Source organism: Nannobrachium achirus (genome assembly GCF_963921795.1).
Source record: "Nannobrachium achirus genome assembly, chromosome: 7".
NCBI lineage: Eukaryota > Metazoa > Chordata > Actinopteri > Myctophiformes > Myctophidae > Nannobrachium > Nannobrachium achirus.
The window spans coordinates 17,446,215-17,467,054 of record NC_137816.1 but is presented as its reverse complement, the minus strand read 5'-3'; the positions used below and the strand labels follow the sequence as shown (position 1 = coordinate 17,467,054).

The following is a 20,840-nucleotide window of genomic DNA, read 5'->3' as shown; positions in this document are numbered from 1 at the left end:
ACAATAAGTTTGTACTTTTACTCAAGTAAATTTTGAATACCAGACTTTGTTATAACTGAGTATTTCTACATGATATTGATGCTTTCACTAAAGTAAAACATTTGAGTAGTTCTTCCATCACTCCGTAAGTGCAATGAATATTTGCCAAACAGGAGGATAAGTGATAAAGGAACTAGACTGCCAGGTCAGAGAACAAGGATATACTACAAAGTTAGGATAACAAGTAAGCAACTTAACATTCAGCACACATGCTCCCAGGAATGGGTTGTAAAATGAACTGGGACGGACAGCTTTTTGCTTGTGCCCCACATACCAGCAACAGTAGAATTTGCAGCATGATTTCACATATTTATCAGTCTTTTTGGTTCCATTTGTACACTGTTACAAATGGATACATTAAAATTGAGTATTTTCTGTGTATGTAACTCCAAAATAGATTCAGTTACCAAGGCTGCATCAGTAACAAGAACAACAACATATTATATCTAGACTGAGTTCATGTTAAGATATCTTTATTTGAGATCAGCATAACTGAACACTAAATCACGGTATGTTAAGATTAATAATTTAAAGCATAGTTTAACAGACACAGATTAAGATGTTCCTTGCGTCGATCTGAGCTGGGATTCTTTCACTTTGCCAGCACCCATCCCAAACAGAGTAAATTTAGATTCTCTTTTGCTGTGTCCAAGGCCTATTAAAACAGGCCATCACTCTTGTCCCGTTGTAGAGAACCAGCAGAGACAGACCCAGGACACTTTTTGGTTCACCAGCCCAGAACAAAAACATTGTCTCAGACTAAACGTTGTCATGTCTGTGAGGCCAACTCTTCATAACATGACATACAGCAAGAACACAGTATTCACTTTATCATATTACACAATATTCATTTGTTATTATATATCTATATACAGTCCAATAGGGATGGCATTTCAACTCCTCAGAAAGACACTTAAGTACAAGGCAACTTATAATGGATGAAGCTGGCATCATGCAGGATGATATGGATGTCTGAAAAGCTATAGGAATTTTTGGATGTATTTTCCCAGCCCACTGGCCACTGCAACCCATCTGCGGATATTTCTATTTCTCACTCTGTGGGTGTTCTAGACTAGAAGACGACACCGGAACATATTTTCCGCTACGTCTGATATCAACTGGAGGGACAGCAATGCGGTGTCCATAGTATCACTCGACCAAGCTCTGCCATCTATCCATTACTTTTACTGTCTACTGTAGTTACCATGGCAGATTATCTTAGTGACCTCATCAGAATCATTTGGCTGAAAGAGCAAACACTTAACTAGTTCAAAACATAGTCAAATCCTCAGTGTTACTTTAAAGTGTACACATGCAATACAATTGGTTACCTTAGTACGCTGTGTGAGTTACAAATGGATATTAACAGTGAGGATTCTACAGTGTACCTTCTGGGCATTTTAGTGTGGAACATTTTGGGGCATTTCAGAGCTCCCCTCTCCTTGTATTCCTTCTTGTCACCTTTGTTTTCTCAACAGATGCTAATTTCCTATGCAGATATACAGTATGTTGGTTATTTGCTCACCAGTTTTTGTCATTTAGATTAGTTTTCCCTTCCGTTAAGAATGCCATTTAGACAGAATGTTGTTTGGACAGGTGCTAGGCTCCCTCTTATCCTAGTTTATCTGAGACACTACATTATTCTCTTTGCACTCTACTTGTGTGACCATTTACCCTGTTTGTTGACTAGGGTTAATGCTTACTCTGCTTATTCCGATCTCGCACTTGTAAGTCACTCTGGATACGAGTTTAAATCTTAAATTGAACATAATAACCATGTTAGTCGGGAGGAGAGTGTGGTGGAAAGTATCAGGTCTGCGGTCAATTTATACACGATTTATAGTATTGCACTTTATCAGTTGGGCACACATCCACTTCCTGTATCTGTTGGTAACAGTCCTCATGGCTTTAATTAACTGGCTGTTTATGACAGCATTAAAAAAAAATCTACAATCTAATCCACAAAGTATATACACAGTATGTTAAGACAGTATGTTCACTGTACTCATCAGCCAGTCAACTACCTAGAAAACCTAACAGTCAATATTAATAATCCATTCAGTTCCTTTAGCCTTGGCAGCAACCATCTTAATTTTATACCAGTGCTTTTAGACCGTGAAAGGGTTCCAACCAAATGGACCCTTACAGATCTGCAACTCGTGAGTGTACAATTAGAAGGGTTCCATTAGGTACACTCTCAGAGTTATGGGGATCATTCAAACGTAAAGGTTTGAGAACCACTGATTTAGACTAACTGGTTGACTGACTGATGACAAACGTGAAATCTGTAATGAAACAAGGCCGACAGCCAGTAAACAGTACAGTACGTCCATCAACCAATGTTGTCTTTCAGTTGTCGCTTGCATTCAGCTTAGCTTTGAGACGGTTGATTTTGATGGGCAGCAGACTGACCATTTCCTGGCTCAGCTCCAGCTCCGTTTCCACGGCAGCAGCTGCCTCCGGGTGGAGCTCACAGTACTCCACCACGTTCCTGGACAAGAGGTCAAAGAATGCAAATGAAGCGACCTGTCAAAGTAGTGCCGTTGTACATACACACACAGTAGTTAAGCAACCTGTCAAAGTAGTTCAGTTGTACATATACACACAGTAGTTAAAGGAACACAAGGGATGACCCCCTTTTCTTTGACGTAAACTACTCATGAGCTCATTCTCACTCTACAGTACTTAAAGTCGGGTCCAGGGTACCCCCAGGGTCCAGGGGGTCCCCAGCAATATGAATTAACATATCATAGAAAGTTTAACCACTTTACCATCATAGACACGGGTTACTTGAAAATAGACGATTTATTCCCTATTTTGTTTGAATATATTTGTAATCAAAATCTTGTATGGGGCTGCCTGGCACAACATATTTTCAGATGGGGGCCAAATACATATTAATTAGGGGGTCCTTGACATGAAACCGTTTGAGAAGCACTGTTCTACAGAACCAGACCGCTGGGAGATTCCCGTCCCAGGGTTGATATCACAGTGAGTGGAATTTGGCAGCTTGCTTTGTCGTCATTTACTAAACATGGATATTTGTAGACCATTCATTCACAGTCTCAGGGGGCCGTAGTTGAATGGGTAGAGAGAGGCCGCCTGGGAACGGTAAGGTCACTGGTTTGCACCCCTGCCTGCTCAGACAATGTGTCAAAAGGCTCTCTGAGAGGGTTAAGACACTTAACCCCTGACAGTTCCCCCGGGAGCTGAATTAATAGCATCCATTGCTCCTAATAGTTAGGATGGGTAATGCAGAGGACATATTTTTATGTACAAACGTACAGTACCACTAACTCAACTATATTATAATTATCATAATAACACTACATGAGTCTCCTTTAGCTGTAGTCGCCGTCTTTGTGAGAACTACTGATTTAGAACACATTGGTAGAAATCAACCTCAGGTCCTCATGAGTTAAATGATTCATTTTACTCCAGCATACATGGTTCCCACACATTTTTACCAATTAATTTCCAAAACTTTTCCAGAATATTTAACCCAATTTCCAGGACTATATAACAAGAATTCAGCTCAATAACAAGTCGCTTACTCCTACGCGCAATGCCCAAAGACAGGTAGTCTTTGCCAGTGGTTCTCAACCTTTTCAGGCCGTGACCCCCGAAATAATCATATTTTAACTGGGGACCCGGCACCCTGACAAGCACTAAGAGTTGAGGAATTTTGTATAACACGGTTCTATTGTGAAAATAGCAGATCTATGCGTTGTGAGGCGTTGTGAGCATGTAGATCGGCTATTTTCAAAATTTCTGCCTCTAATATTTGACAATTTGGCCAATGTTTAATTTGTCATTTCAGAGGTATTAACAAAATCAATAACCAAAGACAATGCATAGCTATTGAGGGTATGCGCGTGACATCACTGTTGCTGGAAGTCATGTGGGAACGCCTACTGAGTGGCAAAAAACACATTTCTGCCATTGACAGCCCACACATCCAAACAGAAAAGTCCTATCTGATTGTATTAAACAAAGTTAAACTCACCAACATTGCTGCTACTGAAAGCTTAATTATCCTCTTTCTATCTGCAACATTTTTGTTTCATAAAAATCCACCATAGGCATGTTATGAGCTATGTTCTGTCATGTTCTGTGCAGGGTATTATTTTGGTCAGAGTTTGGAAGCGTTCATTTTCAACAACACAACATCCTACTGCCTCCTACATTTAGTGCATTATGTGCAATTTAGAAACAGGTATGCAGGGCCTTTGAGTGATTTGGCATTTCCAATTCCAAACTCCAATGCTCCATGCTGCTCAATGTTTTGCCTAGATTAGGGGGGCGGGTCCCAGTGGACGTGCATACCCTCTATTTCTTCCAGGACCTTCCAGGACCCTTGATCAATTCCAAAACTTTTCCAGTACTGGATTTCTTTTTCTTTTAATTTCAAAATATTTCCAGGAATTTCATGACCGTGGGAGCCCTGAGCATAATATGGTGTAAATGCATGTCCCTGCATACTTGTAGTTGTCCAGGGACAGATTGAGGTTGTCCAGCTGAGTGGTGAGAACAGGACTGATCAGCCTGCTGTAGAGTCTGGCCACCCTGAAGCGAGCCACCAGAGCCGGCCGGAGAACCTCCTCCTCCAGCTTCTCGGGGAACTTCCCCTCTGGGGAACGCAGAGAGTCCAGGAACATCTGGAAGAACCTGGAGGGGGAGAGGCATTTCATAACCCTACCCGCCACAAAATACATTGTACAGTATATTAACTCGTTCTATAATGCCAATCACTTCTTTCCACGTCTTTTTAAAAGGTGTGTAATAAAAAAGGCCATCGATTCTGAAATTTTGTTGGATCGACAGTTATTTTGTTTACGTCTGTAAGCTCAAGATTCAAGGTTGTGCTTTATTGTAACATTTTGTGTACAGTTACTTGTTTCAGTTTCGGCTTCCTTCAGACAATGCAGCAGCATAGGTAGTAATAATAACAATAATAATAATACCGGTAATAATAATAATTTAAAAAGAAAAAGAAAGAAAGAGAAGAGCTGATGGGCATGGACGCCTCCATTATCCATGCATGCTTCAGTCATTTTTGGGTAAGGTGACTCTTTTCCTTAAATAAATTATTTGCAGCAGCCATTACATTGCAATGTGGCAAACCATGATTGTGCCTCAAAACAAGGTGTTGGAAAAGTGTGACATCTAGTGGCTGAATGTTGTCTATTGCCTCCTTTAAAAATGTATAAACACACACACACACACACACACACACACACACACACACACACACACACAGGCACTAACTTGGTAGATGAAGAACAGAGGTGGTTGAATTTCTTAACGGTGTGGTTTTCCAGAGCCTGTGTGTCATCCTGTCTGTTGGCTAGTGTCAGCTTCAGATCCATCATCTCGTTGTAAGTCTCAGCCAACTCGAACATCAACTGTCTGCGGATCATCAGATAGTACTGGGAATTCAGGTCTAGAGATCCATAGACGAGATGGAAAAAAGAGTAGCATTGCTTAGGATTTAGCACATAAACGAATACAAAATAAAATGCTCTAAAGAAAATACACCCACATCTTACTTAATCTTAATACATTATATTGTGTTCTAACATGCTTCTTCCCATCTCTCCTACTTGATTCTAATCTATTCTTCAGTCTCCTGTAGACTAACCTATATATTCAGTGAGGGGGCCATGATCTTTCAATAATTTTATTCATTAACCTTTTTTTAAAAATTATATAAAAATAAAATACAATAAAAATATTAAATCAAATCATTATATATTTTTTTTAATCGAAAGAACACAGCCCCCTCACATATTAGGAGTCACCAGAATCAAGGACAGGCATTTTTGATGAATCTACGGTTTTAAGTTACTATATACACGGAAGTGGTTTACTGGTCCCACCAAAAAATCTCCCATTCATTTTCCCCATAGACTTTTACAAATATATTTATAACAATTATGTTAAGCCTAGAACCAAGCCATCCAGGATGGCAGTGAATCATGACCATAAAACCTTTGATCCTATATGAAAACATATTTTAATATTTAATTATTTGATATACTACATCTAATAAATACCTTTTGTTTAGTGATTTTCAAAACAAAGTTTTCATTTTCACCAGTAAACCACGCCCACTGCGATGCTCTATGGGTTTGTATAGGAAGGGGGCGTGTCTGATAAAATGAACATCAAATATCTAAATACTAAAAACTATCTGGGTTGTTCACTAAAGCCTGAGTAGACGATAAAATGACCAAATTCTTTTTTAAAGTGAAATATCCCTTTAAACCTAATGTGACTCTGTACCGTTGCAGATTGGTTCCATCATGTCGACTCGGCGTTTGTGCATCTTGCAGCGTCGTTCCAGATCTTCCTCAAAGAAAGCCAGGGCCCTGAACAGAGCACTGTGGTCCCGTAAGATCTCAACGTGGTCTGTAACATAGCCGTCCATCTCAAAGTACTCCTTAGCCTGGACGGGTCCAAAGAAACTCATTAAATACTGTACAAATCTTTCTCATTTAGTTTTTTCTCACAATTTAGACTTTGACAATTCCCTTCTGTGTACTGTGGTCCCTGTTGCTGCCAACCCTCACGGAGGGGTGTAGACCACCGTTTCCCAAACAGTGGGTAAGGCCCATTTGTGGGTCACGGACACATTCTGTATGGGTCACGAGCAAATAAATATCCCTTTATTTTTTGTTTCCCACATTTTATTTCTAGATAAAATAAAATACTGCATTGCAAACCAATGCTAAGATTTTAGGGCAATCCTAATATGATTTGTTTTCAAAGCAGTAGGCATAGGTTTGTTGTTAGTGTTAGTGTTGTTAGGGTTTCAACAACTGGGGATAATGCCCAAAGACGAGGCAGAAAGGCTGGCAAAGTATTGCGCTGTCTCTGCTGTCATATATGGCGGAGCATATACAGTATGTCCCATGGAGTGCTGAGTGACACACGTGTTGTATCATGAGGACATAATCTACTGTATGACTTTGTGAATGTAACAAATGTAAACTGTGCTAAAATATATGTGTCCCTGTATGCTTTCACTGTGTGTGGACATAAATAAATTGTTAAACTGTGTGCGTGTGTGTGTGTTATTATACCTGTGTGACATAGTTTTGTCCCACTAGAAACACAGCTCTGGCCTCAGTGAAGTCCAACGGGAACAGGTATTGCACCTGGAACATAGAAACTACTTTTAGGGCTATGTAAACCAGGAACTGTAGTTTGGCGCCCCCTGAAGGCACTGATTTCACTGATTGTTAGCTACAGTACTTCACTCAGAGCTGAACTCTGAACAATATTATGATAGATTTGGGATTTCAGTAATACAACTGTAAATATTTTCAAAACTAAAATGAATTAAAGTACTTGTTGTAAAAATAGAAATACTAATGTACTAGTTGCAACCGTTAGGTCACATTTACTATGAAAACCTCTAGCTTAGGGCCATATTTAGAAGCTGTTTGTGACCTGACAGTCGCTTCTCGCCGTTACGGCGTGTTACTTGTAATAGTAATAATAGTGTATAGACCTTCTCTTCCAGGCTGGCAATGGAGTCAAAGGTGTCTTCAGAGCCAAACACCAGAGAGCTCTTCTTCCCTTTCTCCTCCTCCTCCTCCTGTCTCCTCACTCTCTTCAACTCCTCCTGGCGATCTACATCCAGGTCCCCGATGTTGTCCTGACAGCGCACATGCACACAATTTGTTTAGAGTTGTAGGCCAAACATGCACTCCCCATAACCACTTTTAAACACACACGCACAGACCCATACACATGATTCCATTCATTACCTCTAGTAGCTTCTTGGTGTCTTGCAGCAGGTTGAGACAATATTTGATCCAACAGCGAGCTATCTCTGCCCTCTTCTGTCTAAGCTGGTCTCTGCGTTCACTCTTTGCCTCACCTATGGGACAGTGTAAAGAAAAGGAAAGAGCACAGATACGTTCTAAACAGGTGCAAAGTTGTACATACAGTACCCTTCAATCTGCAGCATTTGATACTGTCAACCTAGCTTCTCCTGGACACATTTTTTGCCCTTGATATCACTGGAATGGCAATCAACGTGGTAACTCCTCCTACCTGACTGGTCAGACATACCCGTTTATTTTGGGAGGTTTCATAATCCTGTCCAAACTTGAGTCCCCTTGAGGTCAGCATTTGATGACCTCCTTTTTTCACTTCACACCAGACCCCATGACCATGTAATATCTGCTGCTCAAGTGTTCTCCTATCACTGTATTTCTCCTTCTCTCTCTCTGCCACACAGGTTGAAGGGTGCAGTGCTGCATGACTGGCTGACATCTCACAGTCTTCCCATCACCTCAAGATCAACATAGACAGAGCTTCTCTTCCTAGGAAGTCTTTCCCTTGCACGATCTTTCCGCCCGGTACCATTGACAACAGCCTGGTGACTCTGCTTAAACTGCCAATAACCTGGGATTGGTCCTGGACAGTCAGCTGTCCTTCAAAGCACACATTGCAGCGATTACTCGCTCCAGTAAGTTTGCACATCTAGAAGATCAGACTCTTCAGCTCCCAAGCTTCATTCATCCCCAGGCTCAACAACTGCAACCCCCACCTTGCTGTAATTCTTCTTATTGCTCACTCAATGTCTTTACTCATGGGAGAACGCTCCATGATGTGTCTCCCATAACGAGACATTAAGAGCCCCCACACACTAAATGCGATATTGCATAAGATCAGAACTCGTGGCCGGGGGTTGATTGGTGATCATTTCAAACGACAGCGATCCTCTGTCTTGAATTCGGGCCCGGTATATCCCGCTGTGCCAAGTGAAATATCTGAGACCATTACAAACGAGCCCGACGTCTGGCGACACTGGCCTCTTGGCGATCTCGGGGGGAATCTTTTTATTCCTCAAGAGGAATATAATCAAGAGTTGTTGTTTTTTTATCTTTCTCCTCTCACTTGTTCAAACTTCGAGTGAGTAAAACTCGAGTAACCAGGGTTCTGCCTCCATGTTCTATTATCAAACCTCTAGAATTGATTCAGAATGTTCATGTCTCTCCACTTCTGCGCTCACTCTACTGGCTCACAGTTGGTGCTTGCATGCAAATTCAGAACACTGGTTATTATGACCTACAATTTGACAAGGGACATGGAAACCCCCAACCCTACAGAAGCTGATCCAAGCATACACTCCGGTTTTCCATCAGCAAACACAGGATGTCTGTCCCTCCCTTCCTTACAACACCCTGGCCTGTGCTCTCAAGCGACCTGAGTCTTTTCCCTCCAGGCTCCCAAGCTGTGAAATGAACTCCTCTCTCCTTCAGTAAAGGACTGCAGACTCACCATGTTCCACAGCTGTTCAACAAATGCAGCTCTGTGAAGCAAGCTAGTTGAACTAATCTATAACCACAGCACATATTTGATTTAAACAAATATAGGAATATACTTACTCTCCTCTGCTGCAGCCTCAGAGGGAACCTCCCCTTCCAAACCTGCTATGACAGTGGCTGCTGCAAGGCAATGTCTACCTTCCATGTAGCGGCCCTGAGAAACGCGCACGCACACACACACAAAAGCACAAAGTGACATTCTGTCACACCACTGAAAGCTACGACAGCCCAGTTCCTGTATGATTATTCTCATTGCAGCTAGAAACATTGAACCTCTCTGGAAAACTACACCTCAAAGTTGAATTGCGAGAATTTGTGGAAATTGATCTTTTGGTTAAGTTCTCACTCTGATATATATTTGAGTTACTTATATTTACAATATTGACATAAAAGGCGTGATCAAAATGCAAACACATGTGTCACCAATAATAAATATTTATTTATATTTGACATTTTCCTGGGCCCTTAGGGACTGTCAGACAGACACATTTGGGGTTACAGAAAGTTTACAGGAAAAAGACCACTGAACTCAATGGACTTTTGGTATTACAGAAAAGTTAAATGAAAACAAGTTGACTTTAGGTGACATAAAGGTTCTCTGACCTAAAACAATAGTCTGGTTGCCTATAGCAACCACGACAATAATCTCAGTGATGTTAGTTATTTAAAGCTTCCCTTTGAGATATTCATTTCACTGTAATAGACCAAGCTAGAATGGGTAAATTGTAGTGAAAACGAAGTCAAGGAGATAATGGGGGAACATCCATTTATGCTCAGTGCTCATTCCAAACACATAATTGTGTCACCAAAATTGCCTTACCTTGGTAATGTAGTACTGTGATAATGTAGCAGCATTAAGAGCCCATTCCATTGGGTTGTACTGGTTTAGTTTTAACTGCCTCTGTAGTGTACTGTGACAGTAAGATGCAGCACGCTCAATCTCGCCTGAGAAGCAAAATAAGCTGTATTTAATGTATTATCATCATCATAATCATTATTGAAAATATTAGTGGAATAATAGCATACTTTTGCAACCAGACATTTCAGAGGGTTAGGGTTAGGATTTTCTGTTCATTTCCATGCAAGCTTTTGTTCTTAAAAGTTTGCACTTGGTGGGCAAAGTAGCACTGTGTGGGTCATAAATAAACCAGAGCGTCTCACTGATAAACCTATGCATTTGGGTGTGAAAATGTCCTACAAGTACCATACTGTTGGTTAAATGGTCATAGTAAATAAGAAAAAGAGTCTGCACACCAAATTTTCTGCTCCCCGTTTCAAGTTTCTTTGGTCACCAAAGTAAACATGAAACTGGGAGCAGAAGATTTGGTGTGCAGACTCTTTTTCTTATTTATTGTATACTACTTTTAGTCCAGCACCCAGCCTACATGGCCTTTCAGCCTCTGTTTACATGTAAATGAACATAGTACACATATTTTACTCAGGTTTTAAAGGCCAGGTCATGTGAATATGTCTATATATGATTTTCAACACTTTAGAATGTTGCAGGTGGTTGAAGAGAAAATGCTGGCAGGTGCAGCTACCATCAAGAGCTGACCTGCACATTACATCAGAGCACTAAGACCTCCAGACAGACTAGTGTAGTATAATTTGCCAACAAAGGCAGCTCTACTCACCAAGATTCTTATAGACCTGAGCCAGGTAGTACAGGGTATGGGTGTAAGCCAACTCAAACCTAGGGAGGGAGACACAGAAAGAGGGGGGGCATGCAGATTACAGAGAATGGGGGAATAAATTGCTGGGGTGATGCTGGAGTGACCAGGATTGTTGAGGATTTTCTGGACATTCATCATGCTACTGCTCTAGGTGTAGAGGTCCTGGAGTTCAACTCTGTCTTGGTGATATGCTGCGACTGTTTTAAACACGCTGATGCAGCTTCTGTACCAGGCAGTGACGCAGCCAGCCTCTCTCAATATGTAATGATGTGTGTGTGTGTGTGTGTGTGTGTGTGTGTGTGTGTGTGTGTGTGTTACCTCTTACTCCTCTCCTGATGTGTCAGAAGATTCTCTTCTGTTGAGAAATACTCTGTCATGTCAGTAGGGGGACTCCCTTCCTGAAATAAATAGTAAAACAGTGTTGTTGTGAGTACAACTCATTCATTCATGTAGCATAGATGCATCTTATAATGTGAGCTCATCATTCTTGTCATTAGTTTTAAGTGAGCCAATCACAGATGATAAGAAAACAGACAGTAAACCAGCCTCACATCCTTCATGTATCGCAGATACATGGACTCTGCTGTTTCCAGAAAGCCTTGAGCTGTGTCTGTCTCATCTCGCCCGGCCCATAGGATGCCTAGTTGGTTCTGATGGAGAACACAGACAGACACTCAGTAAACTGTCTGTAGCATTAGAATGGTCTAAGACTTACAACTTAAAGGGATAATTCACAGAAAAATGCTTACTCACCCCATGGAGACTTGAATTCATGGATTTCTCCATTTCTTTTGGTCACATTCCTAAGCCAATAGTTTGATGACCAGCACCCAAATTATTGGCTTAGGAATGCGACAAAAAACATGAATTCAAGTCTCCATGGGGACCCCATTTTTGAAGCGGTTAAAGCCGCTTCCAAGGAGTGGCTTTGTGTGTCCCCCACGTCCATATATGGTAATTTCAGTCCAGAATGAACATGTTTGATCAGTCCCGTACGTCCAGAATATGTGTGTAGTGTCCGTCCCGGTCTGATGATTGGATAATTAAAAATGTCCAATACTTTGAGGATTGGTCAGAATTCTGAAGCTCTAGAACACATACCGCTTCACTTTGAACCGAATGTATACAGAGTTCATAGCTCTAGAACACATAGAATAAAAGTCCACCGCTTCACTTCGAACCGAGGTTTGATTTTTACACCCATGATGGGTTGGGTAATCAATAGAAAAAAGTCATTTTGGGGGTGAACTATCCCTTTAAGCTAGATGGCTCGTGAACAATAACAGAAAGTCATGTTTGCATAATTACCCTGACGTTAATGAATAAGGACACGTTCTCAGGCGACACAGAGCATTTATCTAGGAGTTTCAAGCAGTTCATCAGATGCTCCTGGCCTGCAGACAGCTCCTCTGTCTCGACGTGGTTGACACCCAGATAATACTCCACGGCTCCCAGCCTGGCGTCCCGCAGTCCAGCCTGCGAGTCACCGGAGCAGCCTCGGGCGAAACCATCCTCCTTCTCCCCGTCGACTGTCTGCTCGGTGGGCGGCCGGGCAGCCGCATCATCTCCGCGGCTTTCATTTTCACCCTCCTCGCTAGCTTGGAAGTCCTTCAGTGAACAGTATATTTCCCTGAGCAGCTCTCTGGCCTTGTACTTGGAGCGGAACGGGTCGTTGGCGGGGTCTTTGAGAGATTCTACCTCGGACAGGTTTTGGGCGGTGGTGAATTTATCACAGAGAGCTCTCCACTCCGAGCTATTGATGGAAGCCATGTTTAGAACAGCGACGGAACGTCAGATTATTGAGAAAGTCGGTACCAGAGTGTTCCACCCGGTTCCACCCGGTCGATTTATGGAACCTCACAGATTCCGTTTCCGGTTTGCGCTACAGTGTTATTTTGTTCCGACCAACAACATCTTATGAATCAGATATACAGGTTTTTTCATGTACTTCTTGAAATACAGCGTTTGGTCTGTTTTATTCCAACTCGTAGGGTTCCCAAACACTGGGTCGAGACCCATTTGTGGGTCGCGGAAGGAATTTCATGAATAAATGAAAGAAAAATCTAAGAAAATCCATTAAAAAAAAGAAAAGCTAGGTCCCGGGCAAAGGTCTGGTTTCTCTTTTGGGTCTCGAGCTAAAAGTTTGGGAACCACTAATGGGGATCCTTTTCAAATAAACATGCTTTCCAGTTTCCACAGTTCTTGCATTGTATTTAATTCTATGAAACTGTGGGTTCGGCAACTTGTGGTCCCCCAGTGACAACAAACTCCTCAAGGCTATGGGAATTTAGAATTGTTTCAATGGTTTTCACCGAGTATCCGAGACCCCACAATTCACAAATCATGTATCAGCTTGTGTTCCTGCTTAATCCTTACAGACATCAGTTCCAATTTTTCGGCTAATTTATTTATTTAAATTTCACCTGTTTATTTACAGTCTATGGTTGGTTTTAGCCTGAATGAGTTCTCTCTCCTGATAAAGGATGAAAATGGTATCAACATGAAAATGTGTTTTCTGAGATGGATAGATGGCGACCCCTGTTGAACAAACACGATATTGCTATGTGAGTATAGACCCATTGAACCATCTCCCTCCCAGTTAGACCGATCTTGAGATGGTGTAAGTTACAATATTAATACTGGCCATTTTTATATTAGCATGGATTGGTTACTTTAATTGGCATTGAAATGTATAATCATGTATGGCATTCTTTTCAGAAACAGATGAGGGAAAAAAATGAATTATTTTGGTGGATCATGTGTTATACCAAAACTGGGAAAAATGAGATGAAAAATGTCACTAGCTCAAGCCGGTCATACACTCATACAAGTCCCTTCAATATCGAGACCACAATTCAAAACTGAACGGAATAGAACATGGCGACCGTGTCCATGTTATATTCGGTTCCATAAAGATGTTGGTACCAGATTACTGACCAGATTTTTGGACATGTGTATGTTTTGTGGATTAAAAGTATATACAAGTGTGCGTGTGTATGTACATTAAATATCTACACATATGCTAAATGCCTAAACTGTAATTTGTAATACTGTAGGTGTGTGTGATCCGCATGAAGAGACTTTGCTGCTCGTTCTCTAGATGGAGGTTTCATGTGAATAGAATAGAAATAAATGTACAAACACAAAAAACTGACATTAAAGTCCTTTAATACCAGTTTAGGACACTAAAGCAGGAGAGGACTATCAATCCATAAATCAGGGAATAAATTAATGAGTATGACACCTTAATAAAGTGAAAAGTATATTAATGACAATCAAAAACAAACCATAGTAAATGTTTTTTTATCAGCAGCAGCCTGCTTAACCCAGGTTACAGTAGCCTTTCGGGAGGAATTCTTCAATACATTTTTATATTTCAAAGACCTGACTAAAAAAAGGAACAGAAAGCCTAGCGATAACTAGTTGTGAATTCAATTGTTTTGTAGTTCCCTTCTTGCTCCAGAGCACACAATCGGAACTCCCAACCTTTGTTTACTACCTGTAAATATACAATAAGTGTTTTATTAATTGTTAAGGATGTCCTCTTTCAATTATCTGTCATGGGTCTACTATACAAGGTATTTGATGGATTGGCTGGCTTAATGTCTAAAATCCAAGTAACGAAATATAATTACGATACATATTGAAATTGGGTTAAAAACAATCCTAAGTGCTACTGAAGATGATTCGTATGGTTAGGCTCGCTTGTTTTGATGTCCAGGTTGAGGTGGATGTTGTTGTAGCCACAGGGTACATCCCACAACAGTACATCAGCTTCCCTGTGATACTAGGATTTCAGCTTCTTCTCCATGCTGAAACAACACAACAGATAAGATTTTACACCATTACATTTCCTCATTTGAATGGCTTTTCTGCTTGCTGCATTGAACAGTATACATAAATACATAGATGGAAAGATAAGAATGTAGAGAGTGAGTGAAAAATCAAACCTTGGTTCGAAGTGAAGCGGTGAACTTTTATTCTATGTGTTCTAGAGTTATGAACTCTGTGATCTACACATTCTTTATATTCTGAATGAATGAATGATTTTATCTGGAGGGCCGAATTGTCATGTGAAGCTTGACCAATCCTCAAAGTATCCAATCATCAGACCGGGACAGACACTACACACATATTCTGGACGTACGTGACAGATAAAACCTGTTCATTCTGGACTGAAATGACCATATATGGACATGGGACACACATTTTGTTTTTGATAAAACCTGTTCATTCTGGACTGAAATGACCATATATGGACATGGGACACACAAAGCCACTCCTTGGAAGCGGCTTTCACCGCTTCACAAACTAGAGAAGATGCAATTGGAAATTGCAAGTGTGGTTACTGACATGACTATATTCTGCAGTAAGCTAACTGTCATGTGAAGCTCGACCAATTGATTCCCTATTGATTATTGATTCCCACTCCCATTGATTCCCATTCCCATTGTTTACATCAATTTCCAATCTCACGATGATGAAAGTTACGTCATTTTTGAGGAGTTACCCTGACATTTCCAATGGCAGCGGAAAAAAAGTCTATAAACAGTTACAGGTTAGTGAGGTTACCCTAGAAGTCTATAAAGTTTCCCTAGAACTATAATGTGTTGCCCTGTCAGTCAACCACACTAATAAGGGTGAAAAACGTATCACACACACTATGGTTGATGGGATATCTGATTCTCTTTGACTTAGAAATTGTGATATACTGCACAAGGGGGGGGGGGGGGGCATGCTCCTTTTTAGGAATGCAGTTGAGCAACTTTGCTTACAGTAAATACAAACAGCAATTTGCACTTTCCGCCATTAGGACTTACTTATATTTGATGAGCCGACTCCCCTGGACGAGCTGTGCTCCCTCATTCGTGAAATGGCAAGCAAATAGCAGCCAGTTGCGGGGCTGCACCTTGTAGGCGAACCGCATGAAGAGCAGCGAATAACAGGTCAGAGCTGTGATGTAGAAGAACAGAATCATGAGGAACTGTCCCTTGGTTATTACTAGGGCTGTCACAATTATTACATAATCGTCTAATCGTGATTATTTGACATAATCGTGATTATTTTTCATAATCGTCATAATCGTTTCCAGTCAAAAATAGTGGAAATAGCAGATCTACAAGCTCAACGCGTCGCATCGCGACGCGTTGTGAGCTTGTAGATCGGCTATTTCCACTATCAATGTTATTTTTTAAGTAGTAAGTTGTCAAATATGTCAGTAATGTATTTGTGTATTTAGGTTATGTGTCATATCTACCATATGCAACTTCAAAGCCTAAAAGCCAAACAGAAATGTAATTATCAACGACAAAAACACAATTAAATCGTTAATCGCCAATTATTTGAGTGACAATTAATCGTCATGTAAAATGTCATATCGTGACAGCCCTACTGCTGTGATGACTGAATTTCCCTCTGGACTATTTGGTCTATCGTGTCCTAGATTCCAAAAACAGAATCTGGTGGTAGAATCTTTCATCGGCTGCCTGCAATTGTGTGTATACAGTACAAGTCAACTTCATCAGGCTCCTACGAAATAGCAAGAGAGTGTGCTCTCCAACAATAACAGACAAGCATACTGGTAGGTCACTATGGATATTGTGTTGAGTCTACCACATAATCGCAACTCCCCGGGTTCAATGTCCTTTCTCGTTTCTCTCTCTGCCCGGAGTTTCCTGCTGACTCTCAAGCAAAAACTGACTTGTGTTTCTTACCATATCTCATATCTTTGTGTACACTGTACCCATGCCATGCCATACCATGCCATTAAATCGTTTGGATACTCCAATCTAGAGCGACTTACAAATGCCATACATCAACAACATTAACGGAACTCAGGGTGGCAAATAGCCTTGAGTTAAAGTATACATTTCTACAATATAATACTAGAAAGTTGAAAAGAGGTGCACTGTATGTGTATTGTGTACCATGTTGCATGTCATGTGAGTGAATGTATGCATCTGTCTTCTCTATTCTGTGTTCATATATGTGGCTCACCAAAGGTCATCCTGCCGCTGATAATTTCAGGGCTCTTCTTCATATCACTGATGGCTGCTATTGGAAGACCCCAGTTAGCTACTGGACCCCAGAAATGCTGTATGCGTGCACAAACACAAACACAAATTATTTATATTGCCTGCATATAGTACAAGTACCATGGTAATTCATTTTGTGAAGTAAATGCATTCAAAGGGGAAAAGAATTCGCCAATCAGGATGGAATATAAAAAAATCAGACGGATCCTTCTAGATCACTTGACTATAGAGATAATGTGTACCAATTTGCGTGATGTTTGGAGAAAAAAGAATTGTAGGAGTAATATGAAAAGTGTTTTTCAAAAATCTGCCTCCCGGTGGCGCTATAATAGGGCAAAGTTAAAAGGGTGGTATTTGTTCCTCAAAGTTTCACCACAATCAGACGCTGCATTCTTGATTTGCATTATTTGGTTCAAAACGGGCCACTCCTGTAAACTTCAGATGTCAATCCTAGCCATAGAATATGAAATATCTGACAAATCCGTCTTGATCACATGACTATAGAGCTCATGTGTACGATTCGCGTGACATTTTGATTAAATCTGAAGGAGTAATATAACAAAAAAGTCAGCCTCCTGGTGGCGATATAAAAGGCAACTGTGAAAAATGTAGAGCAAAGGTTTTTCCTTAGCCTCTAGAGTGTGCATACAAGGTTTTACACAGATCAATGTAGTTAGAATCGGCCTGTTATAGCACCACCATGAGAATGATTTGATCAAATTCAAGTGGCATTTCTTCCTCGGCCTAGTGGGAATGTGCATGCATCATTTCAATCACATGCTGTATACGTGATTTCAGGCATTTTGTTCAAAACAGAGCACTCCTGCAAACTTTGGAAGCAAATTAAAAGCCATATGAAAATCTGAAAGACCTGTGTCGTTTAATGACTATAGAGATACTGTGTACCGATTTGTGTGATGTTAGGACAAAATCTGTACAAGTACTGGCAAAAAATGTGTTTTGCAAAAATCTGCCTCCTGGTGGTGCTATAACAGGCCCATTTGAAAAATTAGGGGCAGAGGTTCGGCTCTGGCATCAAGGGTGTGTGTGTGCACAGTTTCGCTGCCATCAAGCCAACGGTGCCGGAGATTAGCTGATCATAGACGTAAGGACACACGGACGGACAGACGGAAGGACAGGGTGCAAAACAGTCTCAGCCAATGCCTTTCGGCCTGGCGGAGACAATAATCAATCCAGAGGTCACACTGCAGCACAGAGAGAATAGCATAAGCAAGCAGAGAAATATGGGCAGGCAACAAACAAAAAAATAACTGAAAAGCTGAGCACTTACCGTGCTGTGATAGTGGTGTTTTTCCAGGACAATATATGAGAGAAAGTGAGAGATATAGAGAGAAATTAGATAAGTCATAAAATTCCAGTGATTAGACAAGAGCTAAACTGAAATCTCTTCCAATGCGGTTCTGCAGAATCTGCACTATAAAAAGGCAAGGCACAAAAACAGCTAGATTGATTCAATGAATTAAAAGATAATGTGTATAAGGTCACCTGCTAATTATCCGTTCATGGATAAGCACACACAGTTAATAATTTTGTCTGAGAGTTGGAAAAAACATGGTACCAATACTGATAGTTAATATGGAGGAAACTAACTAACTAAAGAGTAAACAAGTGGCATTGTGAAAATACATGATTAGAATGAGAGGTTATTTGGGCATGGACAGGTGTTAACAATGAATTCTCTGACATAGCCAAACTTAAGTTATGCTAATTAGAATATGTTTCCAACTTTGGTTAGCAGAATAACTCCTGTAAATTACTGAAAACCTTCATTTTCTAGTCTGTTCTAAAATGAGTTGTTCCTCAAGGGCAGGCAAACCAAATGCCTCCCCTCCACTGTTACGTGTTACAGTTTACAACCACAGTGGATAGACTTGTAGAGCTGGAACTGGGATGTGCAAGAATACCAATCGTTTCGCCCAATTGGCCGTTCGCCCCGAAAGTCGGATGTTTCAACAAGTCTGTTCTGTTCACCCAGTGCTGCTTGACTTTCTCCCAGATTTTCACCTTTCCGCGGCCCTTTCACCCAGACGGTCCAGTCCTTTCCCCCTCCGTGTGTGTGTGTAGGTGTGTGGAGAGTTTGAAAACATGACCAATGATGAAAAAATCCCTACTGGGTGAAGTAAAACAATGTGCAAACACAGCAGCAAGATTTGTGAGCTGCTGTGATAGGAGAAGGATATCAAATGGAACCCAACCACCTTAAAAACCATTGTATATATCCCTGCTCTGCCTGCATTTAACCTAGATGCATGAAAGCTCTACGGCCAGGCGGGCAAAACCATCTGTTACCCTGGCTACCCCTGTATACACTTATACTCAGCCCCGGTGTCAGGAAACAATGGCTTTAACGAGCTTAAGTTAAGGGGGACATTTTTATGTCCAAAAAAGCAGTAGAAGAATATACGTATATTGGTTTGTTTACTGTTGATGGAGGAAACGATGTTGCATATTAAGATAATCATCCGGGGACCCCCCTGGGGATCCAAGTTCAACCCCCAGTTTGGGAACCCCTGACCTAAGCTTGCTACGTCTAAAAGCATTAACAAAGTGTTCCTCAAAATGAAATAATGAGCAATAATGAATGATAAAGAAATACACTGTATGTAATGTAATAACCCTTTTTCTGTATTTTTATGCTTTTAAATGCCTTGCCTATATTGCCTTAATTCAGGAAGATTTTGTTGGTGACCCTTGATTTGGTATCACGATATTACTGAATGGATACTTTAATTACTCTTATAATGATTAACCCTTTTCAAGGTGAGATACCTACACAATCTGATAGTGCAAGGTTAAAGTACATGAAGACCACCGCAAAACGTTAACAGAAACAGCCTTCACATATAAAACTGCCAATGGCAGTCTAATATATTATTTATTCATTTTATGATAGTTATATTATACCGTATTACTATCATATTTATTTAGAACTGTATCAAAGGTGCTGTAACATCAATGCCGTTATGATGCTCTAGTCTAATAGCCTCGGATCAAGACCATCATACTGTAGATGTATTTTATGGAGTCTGACTTTTTAATTTCGTATATAGGCCTAATCTATACAAATGTTAGAATCGATAAAAACATCTTGTCTTGATCCATAAGGCTATTACGATCCATTCAGTTATAATAACAATAGTAATCTTTATTTGTACATTACTTTTTAAAACAGAGTTACAGATCACAGGCTAATAATATGGAAAAAGCAAGTCCATAAATTATGGTTTATATTAATAAAGACTATATTGTTTTCTTTAATAGACATTAGAGTAGAATTTTAAGCCAACCACCACTGTTAGCTAAAGCTACTTATAGCCACGTTAGCATGAGTTCTTCATATGTGGACTCGTGTAATGTCTTACCTCATCAAATAATCCCTGAAGTCCTTGCTCTTCAGGCCGTCGATAGCTTTCCGTGCAAGAGCCCCGGCCATGTTTTAAGTTGTTGTCTTCCTAAATGAGAAGAACGGTGTTGTCAGTTTACTTTGAGGGACAGCAGATTGTCTCTTCACAGAGGACACCTGACCTCAACACTAGACACTACCCGCTGCTGCTGCTCACAATCATAACATCAAATTTGCACTTTACGACATTGTCGTAATATGCTTTCTTCTTTTGGTTTTCTTCTTGTGTATTGCAAAGGTGCACACTGCCACCTACCGTGCCGGAGTATGTCTACCGATTCATTCATAGAAGAAACATGTCAAAATACAAAAAAAAAATATTATT

At 40.6% G+C, this 20,840-nt stretch overlaps 2 protein-coding genes across 2 annotated transcripts; both read right to left on the bottom strand.

Annotated features, from left to right (window-relative positions):
* Nucleotides 1-558: 558 nt before the first annotated feature.
* On the bottom strand, nt 559-12,861 carry kifbp (kinesin family binding protein). Its single transcript, XM_080729273.1, has 13 exons — nt 12,365-12,861; nt 11,608-11,706; nt 11,375-11,454; nt 11,018-11,076; nt 10,204-10,328; nt 9,444-9,537; nt 7,815-7,927; nt 7,556-7,702; nt 7,125-7,199; nt 6,325-6,487; nt 5,308-5,482; nt 4,522-4,707; nt 559-2,530 (listed from the first exon to the last, which is right to left on the bottom strand). Exons 1-13 carry the CDS (start codon nt 12,824-12,826, stop codon nt 2,389-2,391), a joined length of 1,920 nt encoding a protein of 639 aa, XP_080585399.1. The 5' UTR covers nt 12,827-12,861; the 3' UTR covers nt 559-2,388.
* A 3,011-nt stretch (nt 12,862-15,872) lies between these two features.
* Nucleotides 15,873-20,658, bottom strand: mpc1 (mitochondrial pyruvate carrier 1; the record flags this gene model as incomplete). Its single annotated transcript, XM_080729297.1, has 4 exons — nt 20,475-20,658; nt 18,383-18,386; nt 17,054-17,150; nt 15,873-16,009 (listed from the first exon to the last, which is right to left on the bottom strand). The coding sequence occupies exons 1-4, from the start codon at nt 20,543-20,545 to the stop codon at nt 15,873-15,875; spliced, it is 309 nt and encodes a 102-aa protein (XP_080585423.1). The 5' UTR covers nt 20,546-20,658.
* Nucleotides 20,659-20,840: the final 182 nt, after the last annotated feature.